Consider the following 16,283-nt stretch of genomic DNA (forward strand, 5'->3'; position numbering starts at 1 on the left):
AAAACTAAAGGATTTCATCTTCACTACACTGGTCCTGCAAGAAATATTAAAAGGATTTCTTTAAGCTGAAAAGAAATAGCATTAGCTAAATGAAAATATATGAAAGAAAAAAAAAAACCTTATTGAAAAAGGTAAATATATAGCAAAGTTCATAAAATAATTGTTAATAAGGCAGATATAAAAATTACAAGAAAAAAGCAGTAAAATTAGCTAAAATTTCAATAATGAAAGGACACATGAAATAAATAAAGATGTAAAATTTATCACCAAAAATATAAAATGTGTATGTGCTGGCAGAGTAGAAAGACAAAGTTTTGAAATGTGTTTAAATTTAAGTTGCTACCAACTTAAAACAAGCAACACTCACAAGAATGTTATATGTAACACAAAGGGGGCAACACAGTAACCCAAAGGGGGCAAAAAATTATTGCAAGTATATAAAGGAAAATGAGAAAGAAATCTAAATATAACACTAAAGAAATCATTCAATACACAAGGAAAGAGAGAAAAAGAAAAAAGCAAAATCACAATAAATACATGTGTGTGTGTGCTTAGTCATGTCTGGCTCTTTGTGGCCCCATGGACTATAGCTTGCCAGGCTCCTCTGTCCATGGGGATTTTCCAGGCAAGAATACGGGAGAGGGCTGCCATGCCCTATTCCAGGGGATCTTCCCATACCAGGGATCAAACCCAGGTTTCCCACATTGAAGGCATATTCTTTACTGTCTGAGCCATGAGGGGAGTCTCATAATACTGGAGTGGGTAGCCTATCCTTTACCCAGGGTATCTTCTGTACCCAGGAATTGAATTGGGGTTTCCTGCATTGCTGGTGGATTCTTTACCAGTTGAGCTACCAGGGAAGCCCCCAAAAGTACATACCTGTCAGTAATTACTTAAAATACAAACAAACTAAAGGAACTAATCAAAAGACGGAGTGGGAGAATGGATAAAAAACAGGACCCGTCTGTTTGCTGCCAACAAGAGACTCTCTTTATAAGAAAGGACATGCCCAGACAGAAAGCAAAGGAATGGAAAAAATATATTTCATGCACATAGAAATGAAAAAAAAAAAACTGCGTAGCTATTCTCATCTCAGACAAAAATAGACTTTAAAACAAAGACTGTATGAAATGACATAGAAGAGCATCACATGATGATAAAAAGGTAAATCCAGCAGGAAAATACATAAACCCAACAGAAGAGCAACAGTCAGAAAACTAAGTTAGTGACATCTCGTCCCATCACTTCATGGCAGATAGATGGGGAAACAATGGAAACAGTGACAGACTTTATTTTGGGGGGACTCCAAAATCATTGCAGATGGTGACTGCAGCCATGAAATTAAAAGACGCTTGCTCCTTGGAAGAAAAGCTATGACCAACCTAGACAGCATATTATAAAGCAAAGACATTGTTTTGCCAACAAAGGTCTGTGTAGTCAAAGCTAGCATTTTTCCAGTAGTCATGTATGGATGTATGGATGTGAGAGTTGGACTATAAAGAAAGCTGAGCACCAAAGAATTGATGCCTTTGAACTGTGGTGTTGGAGAAGACTCTCAAGAGTCCCTTGGACTGCAAGGAGATCCAACCAGTCCATCCTAAAGGAAATCAGTCCTGAGTGTTCATTGGAGGGACTGATGCTAAAGCTGAAACTCCAGTACTTTGGCCACCTGATGTGAAGAACTGACTCATTGGAAAAGGCCCTGATGCTCTGAAAGATTGAAGGTGGGAAGAGAATGTAATGACAGAGGATGAGATGGTTGGATGGCATCACCGACTCAATGGACATGCATTTGAGTAAATTCCAGGAGTTGGTGATGGACAGGGAAGCCTGGCATGCTGCAGTCCATGGGGTCGCAAAGAGTCGGACACGACTCAGCAAATGAACTGAACTGAACAGAAGAGCACCAAGATATAAAAACAAGTATTAATGATCTTAAAGGGAGAATTTGAAAGCAAGACAATAATAGTAGGGAACTTTAACCCCCTAGTTAACTCAATGAATATATCATCCAGACCAAAAAAAAAAAAAAATCAATCTGAAAATATTAAATTTAAATAATACATTAGATAAGATGAACCTAATAGATATAGAGCATTCCATTCAACAGCAAAAGAATATACATTCTTCTTAAGTACACATGGAACATTTTCTAGGATAGATCACATGTTAGGTCACAAACTGCATTTCAATAAATTGAAGAAAAACTTTCTCCAACTGTCATGGTATAAAACTATAAATCAATCAACAAGGAAAAAAGAAAAAGAAAACCACAAAAACGTGGAGATTAAAAATATGTTACTGAATAACTAAGGGATCTTTGAAAAAAGCAAAAAAAAAAAAAAATCTAGAGGCAAATGAATACAGAAATATAACATATCAAAACCTATGGAATTCAACAAAAAATTGTTCTAAAAGGGAAGCTCATAATAATTCAGGCTTCCATCAAGAAACAACTACAAAAATACCAAATAAACAATCTAACTCTACACCTAAAGGAACTAGGAAAGAAATAAGAATAAATGTAGCCCACAATTAGTGGAAAGAAGAGAATAATAAAGAGCAGACGGAATACAAAGAGAGACAAAAAGTAAAGTGGGAAAGACCAATGAGACTAAGAGCTGGTGATTGGAAAAGATAAAATCTACAAACCTTTAGCTAGACTAATCAAAAAAAAAAAAAAAGAAGAAGAAGAAGAAAGAAAAGAAAGAGGATACAAATAAATAAAATAAAAAATGAAAGAGAAGTTACTAGTGTAACCACATAAATTTGAAGGATAAAATGATACTACTACCAATAATTAAATGCCAACAGTTTGACAGCCATGGATAAATTCCTAGAAACATGAAATCTTCCAAGACTGAATAATAAAGAAACAGGAAGTCTGAACAGAAATTACCAACAAGGAGATTGAAACACAAATTAGAAAATCTCACAACAAACAAAAGCTGAGGACCAGAGAGATGGCTTCATTGGCAAACTCTACAAAACACTCAAAGAAGATTTAATACTTATTCTTTTCTCAACATTAACACAAAATATTCAAAGATGACTTACTTTTCTTTCAAAAATTGAGGAAGAGGAAAACATGCCAAAGCATTTGACAAAGCCAATATTTCCCTAATACTAAAAAAAGACAAGGACACCACAAAAATGAAACATGCATGTCACTATCATTAATATCTACAGATGCAAGAATCTTCAACAAATTATTAGCAAATCAAATCCAACAAAACATTAAAAAATTGTACATCTTGCTCAAGTGGGATTTATTCCAGGGAAGCAAGGGTGATTCAACACCTACAAAAAAACCCATGTAATACATCACATTAACAAAATGAAGAATCAAAATTACACAATCATCTCAACAGATGCAGAAAAAGCATTTGACAAAATACAACCCTCTTTTAACTGCCAATAAAGTGGGTATAGAGAGAATATACCTCAAATAGTAAAGGCCATGTATGACAAATACACAGCTAATAACATACTCAGTGATGAAAAATTAACAGTTTTTCCCATAAAATCAGAAACAGGGATGCCCACTCTTGCCACTTTCATTCAACATAGTACTGAAAGTACTAGCTAAATCAATTAAGCAAGGAAAGAAATAAAATTATCTCAATTCTGAACAGAGAAAAAAAAAACTGTCTTATAATATAATGAAACATAATGTCATCTGCAGATGACATTGTATTATACAAAGAAAATATTAAATACTCTAACAAAAAGATGTGAGAATTAAAAAATAAATTCATTAAAGCTATGTTACAAAATCAATATGCAGAAAGCTGTGACATTTCTATACATTAATAATACACTATCAGAAACAGAAGTTAAGAAAACAATCTCATTTATAATTCAGTTCGGTTCAGACGCTCAGTTGTGTCCAGCTCTTTGCAACCCCATGGACTGCAGCATTCCAGGCCTCGCTGTCTAACACCAACTCCCAGAGCTTACTCAAACTCATGTCCATCGAGTCAGTTATGCCATCTAGCCATCTCATCATCTGTCATCCCCTTCCCCTCTGGCCTTCAATCTTTCCCAGCATCAGGGTCTTTTCAAATGAGTCGCCTCTTAGCATCAGGTGGCCCAAGTATTGGAGTTTCAGCTTCAGCATCAGTCCTTCTAATGAATATTCAGGACTGATCTCCTTTAGGATGGATTGGTGGATCTCCTTGCAGTTCAAGGGACTCTCAAGAGTCTTCTCCAACACAACAGTTCAAAAGCATCAATTCTTTAGTGCTCAGTTTTCTTTATAGTCCAACTCTCACATCCATACATGACTACTGGAAAAGTGCTAGCTCTGACTAGATGAACTTTGCTGGCAAAATAATGTCTGCTTTTTAATATGCTGTCTAGGTTGGTCATAGCTTTTCTTCCAAGGAGCAAGTGTCTTTTAATTTCATGGCTGCAGTCACCATCTGCAGTGATTTTGGAGCCCAAAATAATAAAATCACTCACTGTTTCCATTGTTTCCCCATCTATTTGCCTTGAAGTGATGGGAACAGATGCTATGATATTGGTTTTCTGAATGATGAGTTTTAAGCCAACTTTTTCACTCTCTTCTTTCACTTTCACCAAAAGACTCTTTAATTCTTCTTCCCTTTCTGCCATAAGGGTGGTGTCATCTGCATATCTGAGGTTATTGATATTTCCCCTGTCAATCTTGATTCCAGCTTGTGCTTCATCCAGCCCCATATTTGCATGATTTACTCTGCATATAATTTAAATAGTGGGGTAACAATATACAGCCTTGACATACTGTTTTTCCAATTTGGAACCATTTACAATTACAATTTACATCAGAATAATACTTAGGGAATAAATTTATCCAAGTATGTGAAGGATTTCTACACTGAAAACTATAAGACATTGATGAAATAATAAGACATAAATTGATGAAAAAATATTCTGTGCTCATAGATTGGAAAAATTAATATTGTTAAGATGCCCATACTATGCAAAGCAATCTGCATATTCAGTGCAATTTATATCAAAATTCCAGTGGCATATTTCACAGAAATAGAGCAAAGAATTTAAAAATTTATATGAAAACATACACACAAATAACCTGAATAGACAAAACAAACTTGAGGAAGAAGTAAAAATTGGAGATATCATATGTGCTGATTTCAAGCTATACTACCAAGTGATGGCAATCAAAACAGTATGATACTGACACAAAACCACACACAGAGGTCAATGGAACAGAACTGAGATCTCAAAACTAAACCCATACATATATGTACAATCAATTTACAACAAAGGATCAAAGAACAAACAATGGGTTAAGTATAGTTTCTGTGACAAATGGTGTGGGGAAAACTGAACACTCACCAGCAGAAGAATCTTACACCATATATAAAAATTAACTCAAAATGCATTAAGAACTTGAATATAAAACCTAACCCATAAAATTCCTTAAAGAAAATATTGGCAGTAACCTCACTAACCTCAGTCATATTATTATTATGTCTTTTGTTGATCTGTTCCAAAAGCAAAGGAAACAAAAATAAAAATAAACAAAAGGGACCATGTTGAACTAAAAAGATACTGGACATAAAAGAAACCATCATCAAAATGAAAAGGCAACCCACTGAATGGAGATTTTTGCAAATCATGTAACTGATAAGGGGTTAATATCCAAAATATATAAATGACCCATGCGACACAACAATACAGAAAACAAACAACTAAAGTAAAAAATGGGCAGAGGGTCTAAATATTTGCATAATTTATTCACCACATTTTTTTGAGTTGAAGTTATTTCAAATTAAAAATTATTTTTAAAAAATCATGCTGAGATTTCTCAAGACAATGGCCAGCACTTTGCTAGAGATGACTGAATTCTACACGTATTAAATGACCTAAGTCAAAAATATGCAAATAGTAACTGTTGTCAATGAGGCAATTTACCAGCTTAAGCAAAGTGTTCATCCAGCATCTGCTTTTCAGTAGCATTGCAGAACACTGCTTTGCAGCAGTTAGCTGCTACATGCAACCTCCTGAAACTGAGGCATTACAACCCAAGGCAATCAGAGCATTTGCAAATGAGAGGGCTTAACTGATGTTTTTGGTGAGGTATGAGAATTGTAGATGGATACCTATTAATTTTAACTTGAAAATTGCAATAATGAGAATGAACTGTAAAAACTACAGAACAGTGAGTTCCCAGAGAAAATTCTTGCATGGATAATTAAAGGGGTGTTTTAGTAGACAAAGTAGTACTTAATAAACCCAACAAAATTCATAAAATTCTAACTCATATTTGACTTAATTTGCTTCCTTCTTGGAGAAAGTTATTAATTGATTGGTGAGGTTAATTATATACAAAGGGAAGTTAGACTTAAGAAAGATATTTTTAGTCTTTTGTTATATCTTGTGGAAAACAAAGAAAAATATTGATGGGACACTTGGATAATTACATGAATTTTTTGTTAGCTTCATTCCTGACTGAAGTATCACTATTAATGGGTTAGTATCACCCTGGAAGGAGGTTCAAAGAGCGTTTCCTCTGCCAAGCAGCTTGTATATACAGAATATTTGTCAATGACCCATTAGACAGAAGTTCAATGATGCAGTGAGCACCTGCCAAAATCACATTAGTTTCTCTTTGCCACATGAACCCCACTGTAATGAACACAGCTTGCTGGGAAAGAAAAGGATGTTTGATGCAAAATAGCCATGTCTATGCTGCCAAGGGGCTGGACAAACAAATGAGATTCCTTCTTTTAGGGAGCCAGACAGTTTGATCATGTCAACTCTAGTCCTATCCAGAATAATTTCCCATAGCTTCAGGGCTTCCCTGATAGCTCAGTTTGTAAAGAATCTGCCTGCAATGCAGGAGACCCCAGTTTGATTCCTGGGTTGGGAAGATCCGCTGGAGAAGGGATAGGCTACCCACTCCAGTATTCTTGGGCTTCCCTTGTGGCTCAGTTGGTAAAGAATTCACCTGCAATGTGGGAGACCTGGGTTCAATCCCTGGGTTGGGAACATTCTCTGGAGAAAGGAAAGGCTACCCACTCCAGTATTCTGGCCTGGAGAATACCATGAATAAAGAATCAAACACAACTTAGCAACTTTCACTTTCATTTTTCACAGACACCTAACTCGAGCATGTGTACCCCTAGACTCTGGGCTTCAAGTTATGACAACAAGTCCAAAGTCATAGACATTTCATGCTTCTAGGTAGATGCATGTGCTTCCTACCTACATGGAGTACTTGTCCCACATGGTGTTAATTTATCTTATCAGTCCATCAATAACACTTAAAATGTTTTCTCTCTGTTTACAATACTGTAAGTTATTGAGACAAAAATCTATTATAGACCTTTTCAAGTTTTATTCTGAGGCGGCTGATAATTTTGAGAGGATGAAATATTCATTTTTTAAAATATGAAATGGTAAGAATTCTTCAACTTTACTTTTGTTTAATTACTTTAGGTAACATATACTTATAAATTACAGCCTTATAATGTTTACAAGAATAATAAGGATTAATAGCAAACTTACCAATACTTGGATAACCGGGTGTAGAAGGGTCTCCTCCAGGATTCAGTGACACCATGAAGGTATTATAGCTAAGATTTGCAGTCTTTGGTAAATCACAAGGATCAATATATAGAAGAACACCTCCAAATCCAGTCTTTTCCAATAAGGAAAGCTGAAAGAGGAGAATAAATTATTAAAAATATTTTCATATGCATTATTAGTTCATATACTGCCACTTTATAAAGTCACTACAGTTAGATGACTCTCTTTACTGTTTTTATTTTCTTGTAAAATAAGCACACATTTCAGATATCCTCATTATCAAATCTTAGAGTCATCCTACTGGCTTCTTCCTTTTTCCTCTTTTCAACATATTCAAGCTGCATTCCTATAATGTTTATATTTTATTCCAATGTCTGTATTTAGAATTTCTTCATGTTTCAGTTGTCCACATATATCTAGAAGTTTTCGCTTCTGCGAGGGCAGCAAAAGATCTACCACAGGCAGAGTTTCATTGCAAAAGGAGAACTGTTCTGACCACTATTATGTCCTTTCTAAGAGCAGAAGACACCTACAGGACCTTGATATATTTCCTCTAGGACTGAGCCTGTCACCCCAGTTGCTAAAAAGTTGAAATACTTACACACTGGCAAACAGCCACTGCCCTGAGGCTCCTGAGAGCTCCCACTGTATTAGTCATTCTGGCCTCTGCCCTGAATGCTCCAGCTAGACGTCTAAGACAGAGCAACTAATGAGTATATACATAACCAGATGAGGGGCCTTCTTCTGAATGGTCAAGTTCTGTCTCTGTCATTAAATACTTTGAAAATAGCCCGATTATTTCATATGAACATATTTCACTCAAAGGTTCCTCTCTGTTCTTTACTAATAGAGAAGTAAGAATAGGCAGATGAACTTGTCATTCCAGGTTCTCTTGTTTTAGCTTGTTAAACTATATTTTTAGGGCAAAGAACTTATTAATCTTTGCATGACTACCATGATTTGCACAGTAATGATCATGATTTGCTAGACCTGTTCCTTCCCCACTAAGGAGGAAAAGTAATTAGGGAACACTAGGGAATAGTGGAGATTATGACGAAGTCATATGGAGTATAGACAGCTGCTGTTCATTGTGTGACTCTTATTAACACCTATATTTCACTTCCCAGTTGCTGCTTCTGTTGTTTATTGAGTTTTACAGTGGACTAAGCAAGGCTTCCCAGGTGACTCAGTAGTAAAAGAAAAAAAAAAAAAAAATCTGCCTGCCAATGCAGGAGACATTGGAGATGTGGGTTTGATCCATGGGTCAGGAATATCCCCTGGAGAAGGGAATGGCAACCTACTCCAGTATTCTTGCTTCGAAAACCTCATGGATAAAGGAGCCTGGTAGGTTATAGTCCATGGGTTTGCAAAGAATCAGACATGACTGAATATGCATGCAAGCAAGGCATCAGTTGTGTCTCAAACTGGATACACCAGAAGGGTAGGAATCAAGCTTATCTTTTGTATCTTTTGTCTGTACATTTTGTATATAGCAGGCACATAGTAGGCATTTAAGACATTAAATAAAAGAACAAATGACACAAATGCTTATATGGCACAACAACCACTTAAAGCAAAGAAAGCTCTGAGAAAATATTTGGGATGTACTTCAATTAGAAAAACAAAACATATGAATATAATTTCAACTACATACAGGAAATAACATGTAGAAAAATAAATGATGCTTGATGTAAATATTCTACATTAATTGCATCTTTCCAACTCCTTTAAAAACATTCTGTATTTTTCCATTTTTAAAAAAAAATGATGAACAAGAATGAATTTTTATAATAAGGATAAAAACCCAACACTGAGAACCAAAGCTAAGTATAGTTGACTCATGTGTATACTTTCTATAAGAAACTAATCCGATCACACTTCTATTTCTACCCACCAATGTTTTACTGAAGATGGGTAAAGGATTCAGGGGGAGAGGAAGAATGAGAGAGAGAACAAAAGAAAAAATGCATGTGAATAAGAGGGCCACTCCAAGCCAGGTTTCAGCAATACATGAACTGAGAACTTCCAGATGTTCAAGCTGGATTTAGAAAAGGCAGACGAACCAGAGATCAAATTGCCAATATCCTCTGGATCATTGAAAAAGCAAGAGAGTTCCAGAAAAACATCTATTTCGGCTTTATTGATTACTCCAAAGTCTTCGACTGTGTGAATCACAACAAACTGGAAAATTCTGAAGGACATGGGAATACCAGACCACCTGACCTGCCTCTTGAGAAACCTGTATGCAGGTCAGGGAGCAACAGTTAGAACTGGACATGGAATAACAGACTGGTTCCAAATAGAAAAAAGAGTACGTCAAGGCTGTATAATGTCACCCTGCTTATTTAACTTATATGCAGAGTACATCATGAGAAACGCTGGGCTGGAAGAAGCACAGGTTGGAATCAAGATTGCTGGGAGAAATATCAATAACCTCAGATATGCAGATGACACCACCCTTATGGAAGAAAGTGAAGAACTAAAGAGTCTCTTGATGAAAGTGAAAGAGGAGAGTGAAAAAGTTGGCTTAAAGCTTAACATTCAGAAAACTAAGATCATGGCATCTGGTCCCATCACCTCATGGGAAATAGATGGGGAGATAGTGGAAACAGTGTCAGACTTTATTTTTTTGGGCTCCAAAATCACTGCAGATGGTGACTGCAGCCATGAAATTAAAAGACGCTTACTCCTTAGAAGGAAAGTTATGACCAGCCTAGACAGCATATTCAAAAGCAGAGACATTACTTTGCCAACAAAGGTCTGTCTGGTCAAGGCTATGGTTTCTCCAGTGGTCATGTATGGATGTGAGAGCTGGACTGTGAAGAAAGCTGAGTGCCGAACAATTGATGCTTTTGAACTGTAGTGTTGGAGAAGACTCTTGAGAGTCCCTTGGACTGCAAGGAGATCCAACCAGTCCATCCTGAAGGAGATAAGTCCTGGGTGTTCATTGGAAGGACTGATGCTGAAGCATGACTCCAGTACTTTGGCCACCTCATGCGAAGAGCTGACTCATTGGAAAAGACCCTGATGCTGGGAGTGATTGGGGGCAGAAGGAGAAGGGGACGACAAGGATGAGATGGCTAGATGGCATCACTGACTCGATGGGCATGAGTTTGAGTAAACTCCGGGAATTGGTGATGAACAGGGAGGCCTGGCGTGCTGTGATTCATGGGGTTGCAAATATTCGGACATGACTGAGCAACTGAACTGAACTGAACTGAAGAGGGCCAGATATAACACTGACTCTTCAAATGCTCAGATTGAAGTCCTTAGGGAAGGCTTCTAATGTTTAGATGCTAAAACTACTATTCTCAATAAGAAGAGTCAATGAAAAATTTTGAATGTTATGCTTACTACAGGAGAAAATATTAAAAAAAAATGAATATCTCTAGAAAGCAATTTTTTAAAATATTAGAAATTACTTATTTTATTACTAAACCAAATTTTGACCATTAGTGAGAAAGAGATGCACATCAAAAACAAATAAACAACAAACAAAAACAGTAAAAAGCAATTCCATTATCTTACATGTCAAGTGGCAGCAAATATTAACATGTTGATGTTTCTAGATACCTTTATTAGGGCTTATGCACATTCATACATATATTTACAAAATACCTATGAAAAACATTATTTTGCAATATTTCTTTTTCAGTTAGTATATACTAAACATATGTCCATGTTGATAAGTACACTTATGTATCACTTTAATAGATATATACTATATATGAGTGATATAAGTAATTCATATAAAATGTCCATCAAAGATTAGTAACCAACTCCTGATTATTGATCAAATTATTTTAAAAAATGATATTACAAACTTCCTTATAGTTCTATCATTGCACAAATACCTGTTTTAATGAAATATATTTTCACATGTAGATTTTTGAGGTCAAGGTACTCCTATTTTTAATGATTTTTAAAATAAACTAGTTTCCTTCCAGAAAAGCTATTAAAAGTTATTTTCTTACCAACAGTATATATGAACATTCATTGCCTATCATTATCACCAATACTGAATATAATTATTTTTCCAAAGATATTTGTCAATATGACCAAACTTTAGTTCTCCAAAAATTTTTCATTGTTAATGAAGTTAAATGGATATTTGTTTTTGATTTTGGTCAACATTATCTTTCCTCCTGGAAAATTAACCTGTTTGTGAAAAACTATTTTTACAATTCCTAGGCCATTTATCCATCCATAAATACCTAATGAGTGTCATTGTCATACAGGTAATTGGGATCATTGGATTATGGAGGTTAAGGAAGACAATGTCTTTGCTTTTAGGAAGCTGAGTTTACCAGTGGAATGATGGATAGTTTTCACTTTGAGTTGTTGCTGTTGAGTCACTGAGTTGTGTTCACATCTTTGTGACCCCACAGACTACAGCACGCCAGGCATCCCTGTCCTCCACTATCTCCCAGAGTTTGCTCCAGTTCCTGTCCATTGAGTCTAAGATGCCATCAACCATCTCATTCTCTGTCATCCCCTTCCCCTCCTGCCTTCAATCTTTCCCAGCATCAGGTCTTTTCTAATGAGTCAGCTCTTGCATCAGATGGCCAAAGGATTGGAGCTTCAACTTCAGCATCAGTCCATCCAGTGAATATTCAGGACTGATTTCCTTTAGGATTGACTGGTTTGATCTCCTTGATGTCCAGGGACTCTCAAGAGTCTTCTCCAGGACCAAAATTTGAGAGCATCAATTCTTTGGCACTCAGCTTTCTTTATGTTGCAACTCACATCTGTCCATGACTACTGGATAAAACAATAGCTTTGACATAACGGACCTTTGTTGGCAGAGTAATATCTCTGCTTTTCAATATACAGTTCAGGTTTGTATAGGTTTCCTTCCAAGGAGCAAGTGTCTTTTAATTTCATGGCTGCAGTCACCATCTGCAGTGATTTTGGAGCCCAAGAAAATAAAGTCTGCCTCTGTTTCCATTGTTTCCCCATCTATTTGTCATGAAGTGATTGATCCAGATGCCATGATCTTAGTTATTTGAAAGTTGAGTTTTAAGCCAGCTTTTTCACTGTCCTCTCACGTTCATCAAGAGGCTCTTTAGGTTCTCTTCACTTTCTGTCGTTAGAGTGGTATCATCTGCATATCTGAAGTTTTGATAGTTCTTCTGGAAATCTTGATTCCAGGTTGTGATTCATTCAGCCCAGAATTTTGCCTGATGTACTCTGTGTATAAGTCAGGGGACAACAAGCAAGGTGACAATGTACAGCCTTCTCATACTCCTTTCACGATTTTTAACCAGTCAGGAGTTCCACATCCAGTTCTAACTTGCTTCTTCATCTGTATACAGGTTTCTTGGGAGACAGACAAGGTAGTCTGGTATTCCCTTCTCTTTAATAATTTCCCACAGTCTGTTGTAATCCACACAAAGTGAAGAAGTGAAAGTGAAGTCGCTCAGTTGTGTCTGACTCTTTGAGACCCCATGGACTGTAGCCTACTACACTCCTCTGTCCATGGGATTTTTCAGGCAGGATACTGGAATGGGTTGCCATTTTCTTCTCCAGGAGATCTTCCTGACCCAGGGATTGAACCCGGGTCTCCCGCATTGTAGGCAGACGCTTTACTGTCTGAGCCACAAGGGAATGCACACAAAGGCTTTAGCATTTAGTATTTAGTCAATGAAGCAGAAGCACATGTTTTTCTGGAATTCCCTTGCTTTTTCCTATTATCCAATGGATGTTGGCAATTCGATCTCTAGCTCCTCTGCCTTTTCTAAACCCAGCTTGTATATGTGGAAGTTCTCAATGTATGTACTGCTGAAGCCTAGCTTGAAGGATTTTGAAAATAACCTTACTAGCATGTGAAATGAGTGCAATTTTATGGTAGTCTGAACATGATTTGGCACTGCTCCTCTTTGGGATTGGAATGGAAACTGACCTTTTCCAGTCCTGAAAAAGTGGCCACTGCTGAGTTTTCCAAATATGCTAACATAATGAGTGCAGCACTTTAATAGCATTTCACCTTGACTGCTAACTCCAGTTAGCTGGCAAAGAATGAACAGCAGGAAAAGAATGTGAGGATAGACTCAGCATCAGTGGAAAGTGATTCTATGAGAGACCATTGTTTTGGACAAAGAAAGGGAATGGTGACCCACAGTATTTTTTTTTTTAATCTGTTGATACTGCTTTAGTGGCATATCAAATATGTTCAAAAATATCTTCTAAAAAGATAAATATGATAATAATTTAATGTTTATGAAACTTAGTGGTTAAATTTATTTTAGTCAACAATCACATGGAAGAGTTACATGTTTTTCTTTTCTGATTATATTAGGTAGTATGTTGAGATCCCTTTTATAAGGAATATATATCATGATACAGTTCTATACCTCATAGCCAATTATGAAGCAAAGTAGTTTAATAGAAATCTATCTTTGATTAGAGATGATTACCTACGTACACACTTGAAGAGACAGTTTTATATATGAACCAACCTCCTCTTCCTGTCCTCTGCATACAATAGTTGGACCTGAAGTGGACACCTCTTTGATTTTGTCAAATCTGGTTTCTGATTCCACCCCTCACTGACCATCATGCTGCTGCTGCATAGAGCTCTTAAATAATTAGTTTAATTCAGTGACTCAATTTTCGAGATTGTCTATTGCTGGATTTCCAATAACATTGACAATGGAAGAAACTGTTTACATTATATCAAATTTTAAAAATGTTCCTTTGCATTGTTATCATTACATTTTGAAACTGATGACATGGAGGTTGCCTAAATGCTCAAAATATCTCCTATTTTGGTGAGATTACATTTCTAACAACACATTCTAAGAATGAAACCAGATGCCACTGTGCTATTTGATGGCAAACTGCCCCTTGGCACACAGGAGAAAGTTATTAGCTTTGCGTAGTACCTCTCATAGCTTGAGACCTAGACTGATGATTATACTGGGATTCTGATACCTGAAAAGATAGGGTGAGTGTCAAGCCAAGATTCTTGACATTAAACTTCAACTGTCTTTTGCTTCTCTTTCTCAAGTATATATCTGATAAGTTTGGGGTCCTTAGTTCTTGTAAACTAAGACAAAATTTGACATAAATAGGGCCAATCAGAACTTAGAATGGAGAGACCAAAAATGAGTCAGGCAGAGGGTTAGGCCTGAGTGTTGTATGGTGACCGAGAAGCAGGTCGCAGCCTCTGGCTAACGTGGTCCACTGACCCACAAGGCTATGTCACCTTGGAGGGGCACCGTTTCCTAATTAATACAAATCACCATACGAGCAAATAGCTTCTCTATTCAGAACTAATTGTCAGACATGTACAGACTAGTTTTTTAGAATGTAGAAATCATGAACCCTGCCAAGGAAACTGACAACTAAAAAGGAGGAGGAAGTCAGAGAAAATAGAGATGAAAATAGGCAAGAGAAAAAATGCCACACACAGACCTCATGTCCAGCTGTGCGCCTTTCACTTGTACTGGATGAGATTTCCTCCCTTTCTCTGAGAATGCTTCTGTTATTTGCCAGTAAACCAATTCAAAACCAAGACAAGCGAAAACGCGTGAGACTGGGACGCAGTACTGGATTTTGGTACCAACTCTAACACTAATAACTATGTGACAACTCATAATCTTTCCAGCGCTGGCTTCACCATCCATAAAATGCAAGAATTGAACAATATTTTCCTCAAACATTCATTCTTTCTTAATTTAAAAAAACAAGTAGTCTTATACTATGATTTTAAAAATGCTTATTGAGACATTTATTGTACTTTCAAATATGCTGTCATATATGAAACTTGCTTTCAAACTATTGGTTGGGAATACCCTCTCCAAAGACAAAACATTTCTATGCATCATAAAGATATGTGAGGTAGTTTTATGATTTATTCTAATATATATTATAAATATTTTAATCTCATATTAAACTTCTATTAGATATGGAATATAAGGAAAATCAAAATACTTAGAATCTATATATTGAAACTCTAAGTTACTGAATTGATTTCCTTCGAAGTACTAATTTAAATCGTTTACTAATTTAAATAGTACATTGTGAAGTGTTAATTTCGTCTTTAAAGTTATTCTGACTAAGTCCCTTCACTGTTCACCTGAGGCCATTACAGCATTGTTAATTGCCTATACCCCAATGCAAAATGAAACATTTAAAGAAAATACTATATTACAGTGTTTACACTCAAAAAGATATCTATGACAATTGCAATAAATCACACAGGATTAAATGAAGACAACTTCAATGAGGCTATTAATACTCTGTTTAAATTGGAAATATTTCTACTTTAATAAGTACTTCAACCAACATTTTATTTTCAGGAAACAAGTTACATATCACATAAATTTACAGATTATGTTTACTCAAAATGTCTACAGCTTCCAAATCACAAGCTCCCCACTCCCTTTTGTTTAACTGAAAGAACCACTAAGTGCTAAGCCAACAAAGTTCTTAACCAAGTTATCATGGGTGCTAAAATATCAACATTCATGAGGTACCTGAGATAGATGCTAGAGTAGTAATTGAGAAGTGGTCCTTTGCAACTCTGAGACATTTTTCTTTTTCTTTATGGAGTAAGCCAACTTCCTTCAATCTATGTCATGGCTTCACATTATCTGAAGCATTTATAATGCCCCAAATCTCCAAGGTGAAATTTCATTAGTATTATTTTTTCAGCCTCAGTGATTAAAAATGGATGGAAATTTTAGTAGCACTAGATTTTGACTTGCTTTTAGACAGTAGCCTCATAGCTTCATTTTGTATCC

The 16,283-nt window shown here is 36.1% G+C and overlaps 1 protein-coding gene across 6 annotated transcripts in view; it reads right to left on the minus strand.

The window, feature by feature from the left end:
- The window catches only part of NAALADL2 (N-acetylated alpha-linked acidic dipeptidase like 2), a 1,500,734-nt gene that overhangs the window by 592,485 nt on the left and 891,966 nt on the right, over positions 1 to 16,283 (minus strand). For all 6 annotated transcript variants that reach the window (XM_065942422.1, XM_065942425.1, XM_065942424.1 and 3 more), the window contains one exon: positions 7,516 to 7,666. In XM_065942422.1, coding sequence (XP_065798494.1) covers positions 7,516 to 7,666 — 151 coding nt within the window. The remainder of the gene's footprint in view (positions 1 to 7,515; positions 7,667 to 16,283) is intronic.

Source organism: Muntiacus reevesi, chromosome 8, assembly GCF_963930625.1.
Source record: "Muntiacus reevesi chromosome 8, mMunRee1.1, whole genome shotgun sequence".
NCBI lineage: Eukaryota > Metazoa > Chordata > Mammalia > Artiodactyla > Cervidae > Muntiacus > Muntiacus reevesi.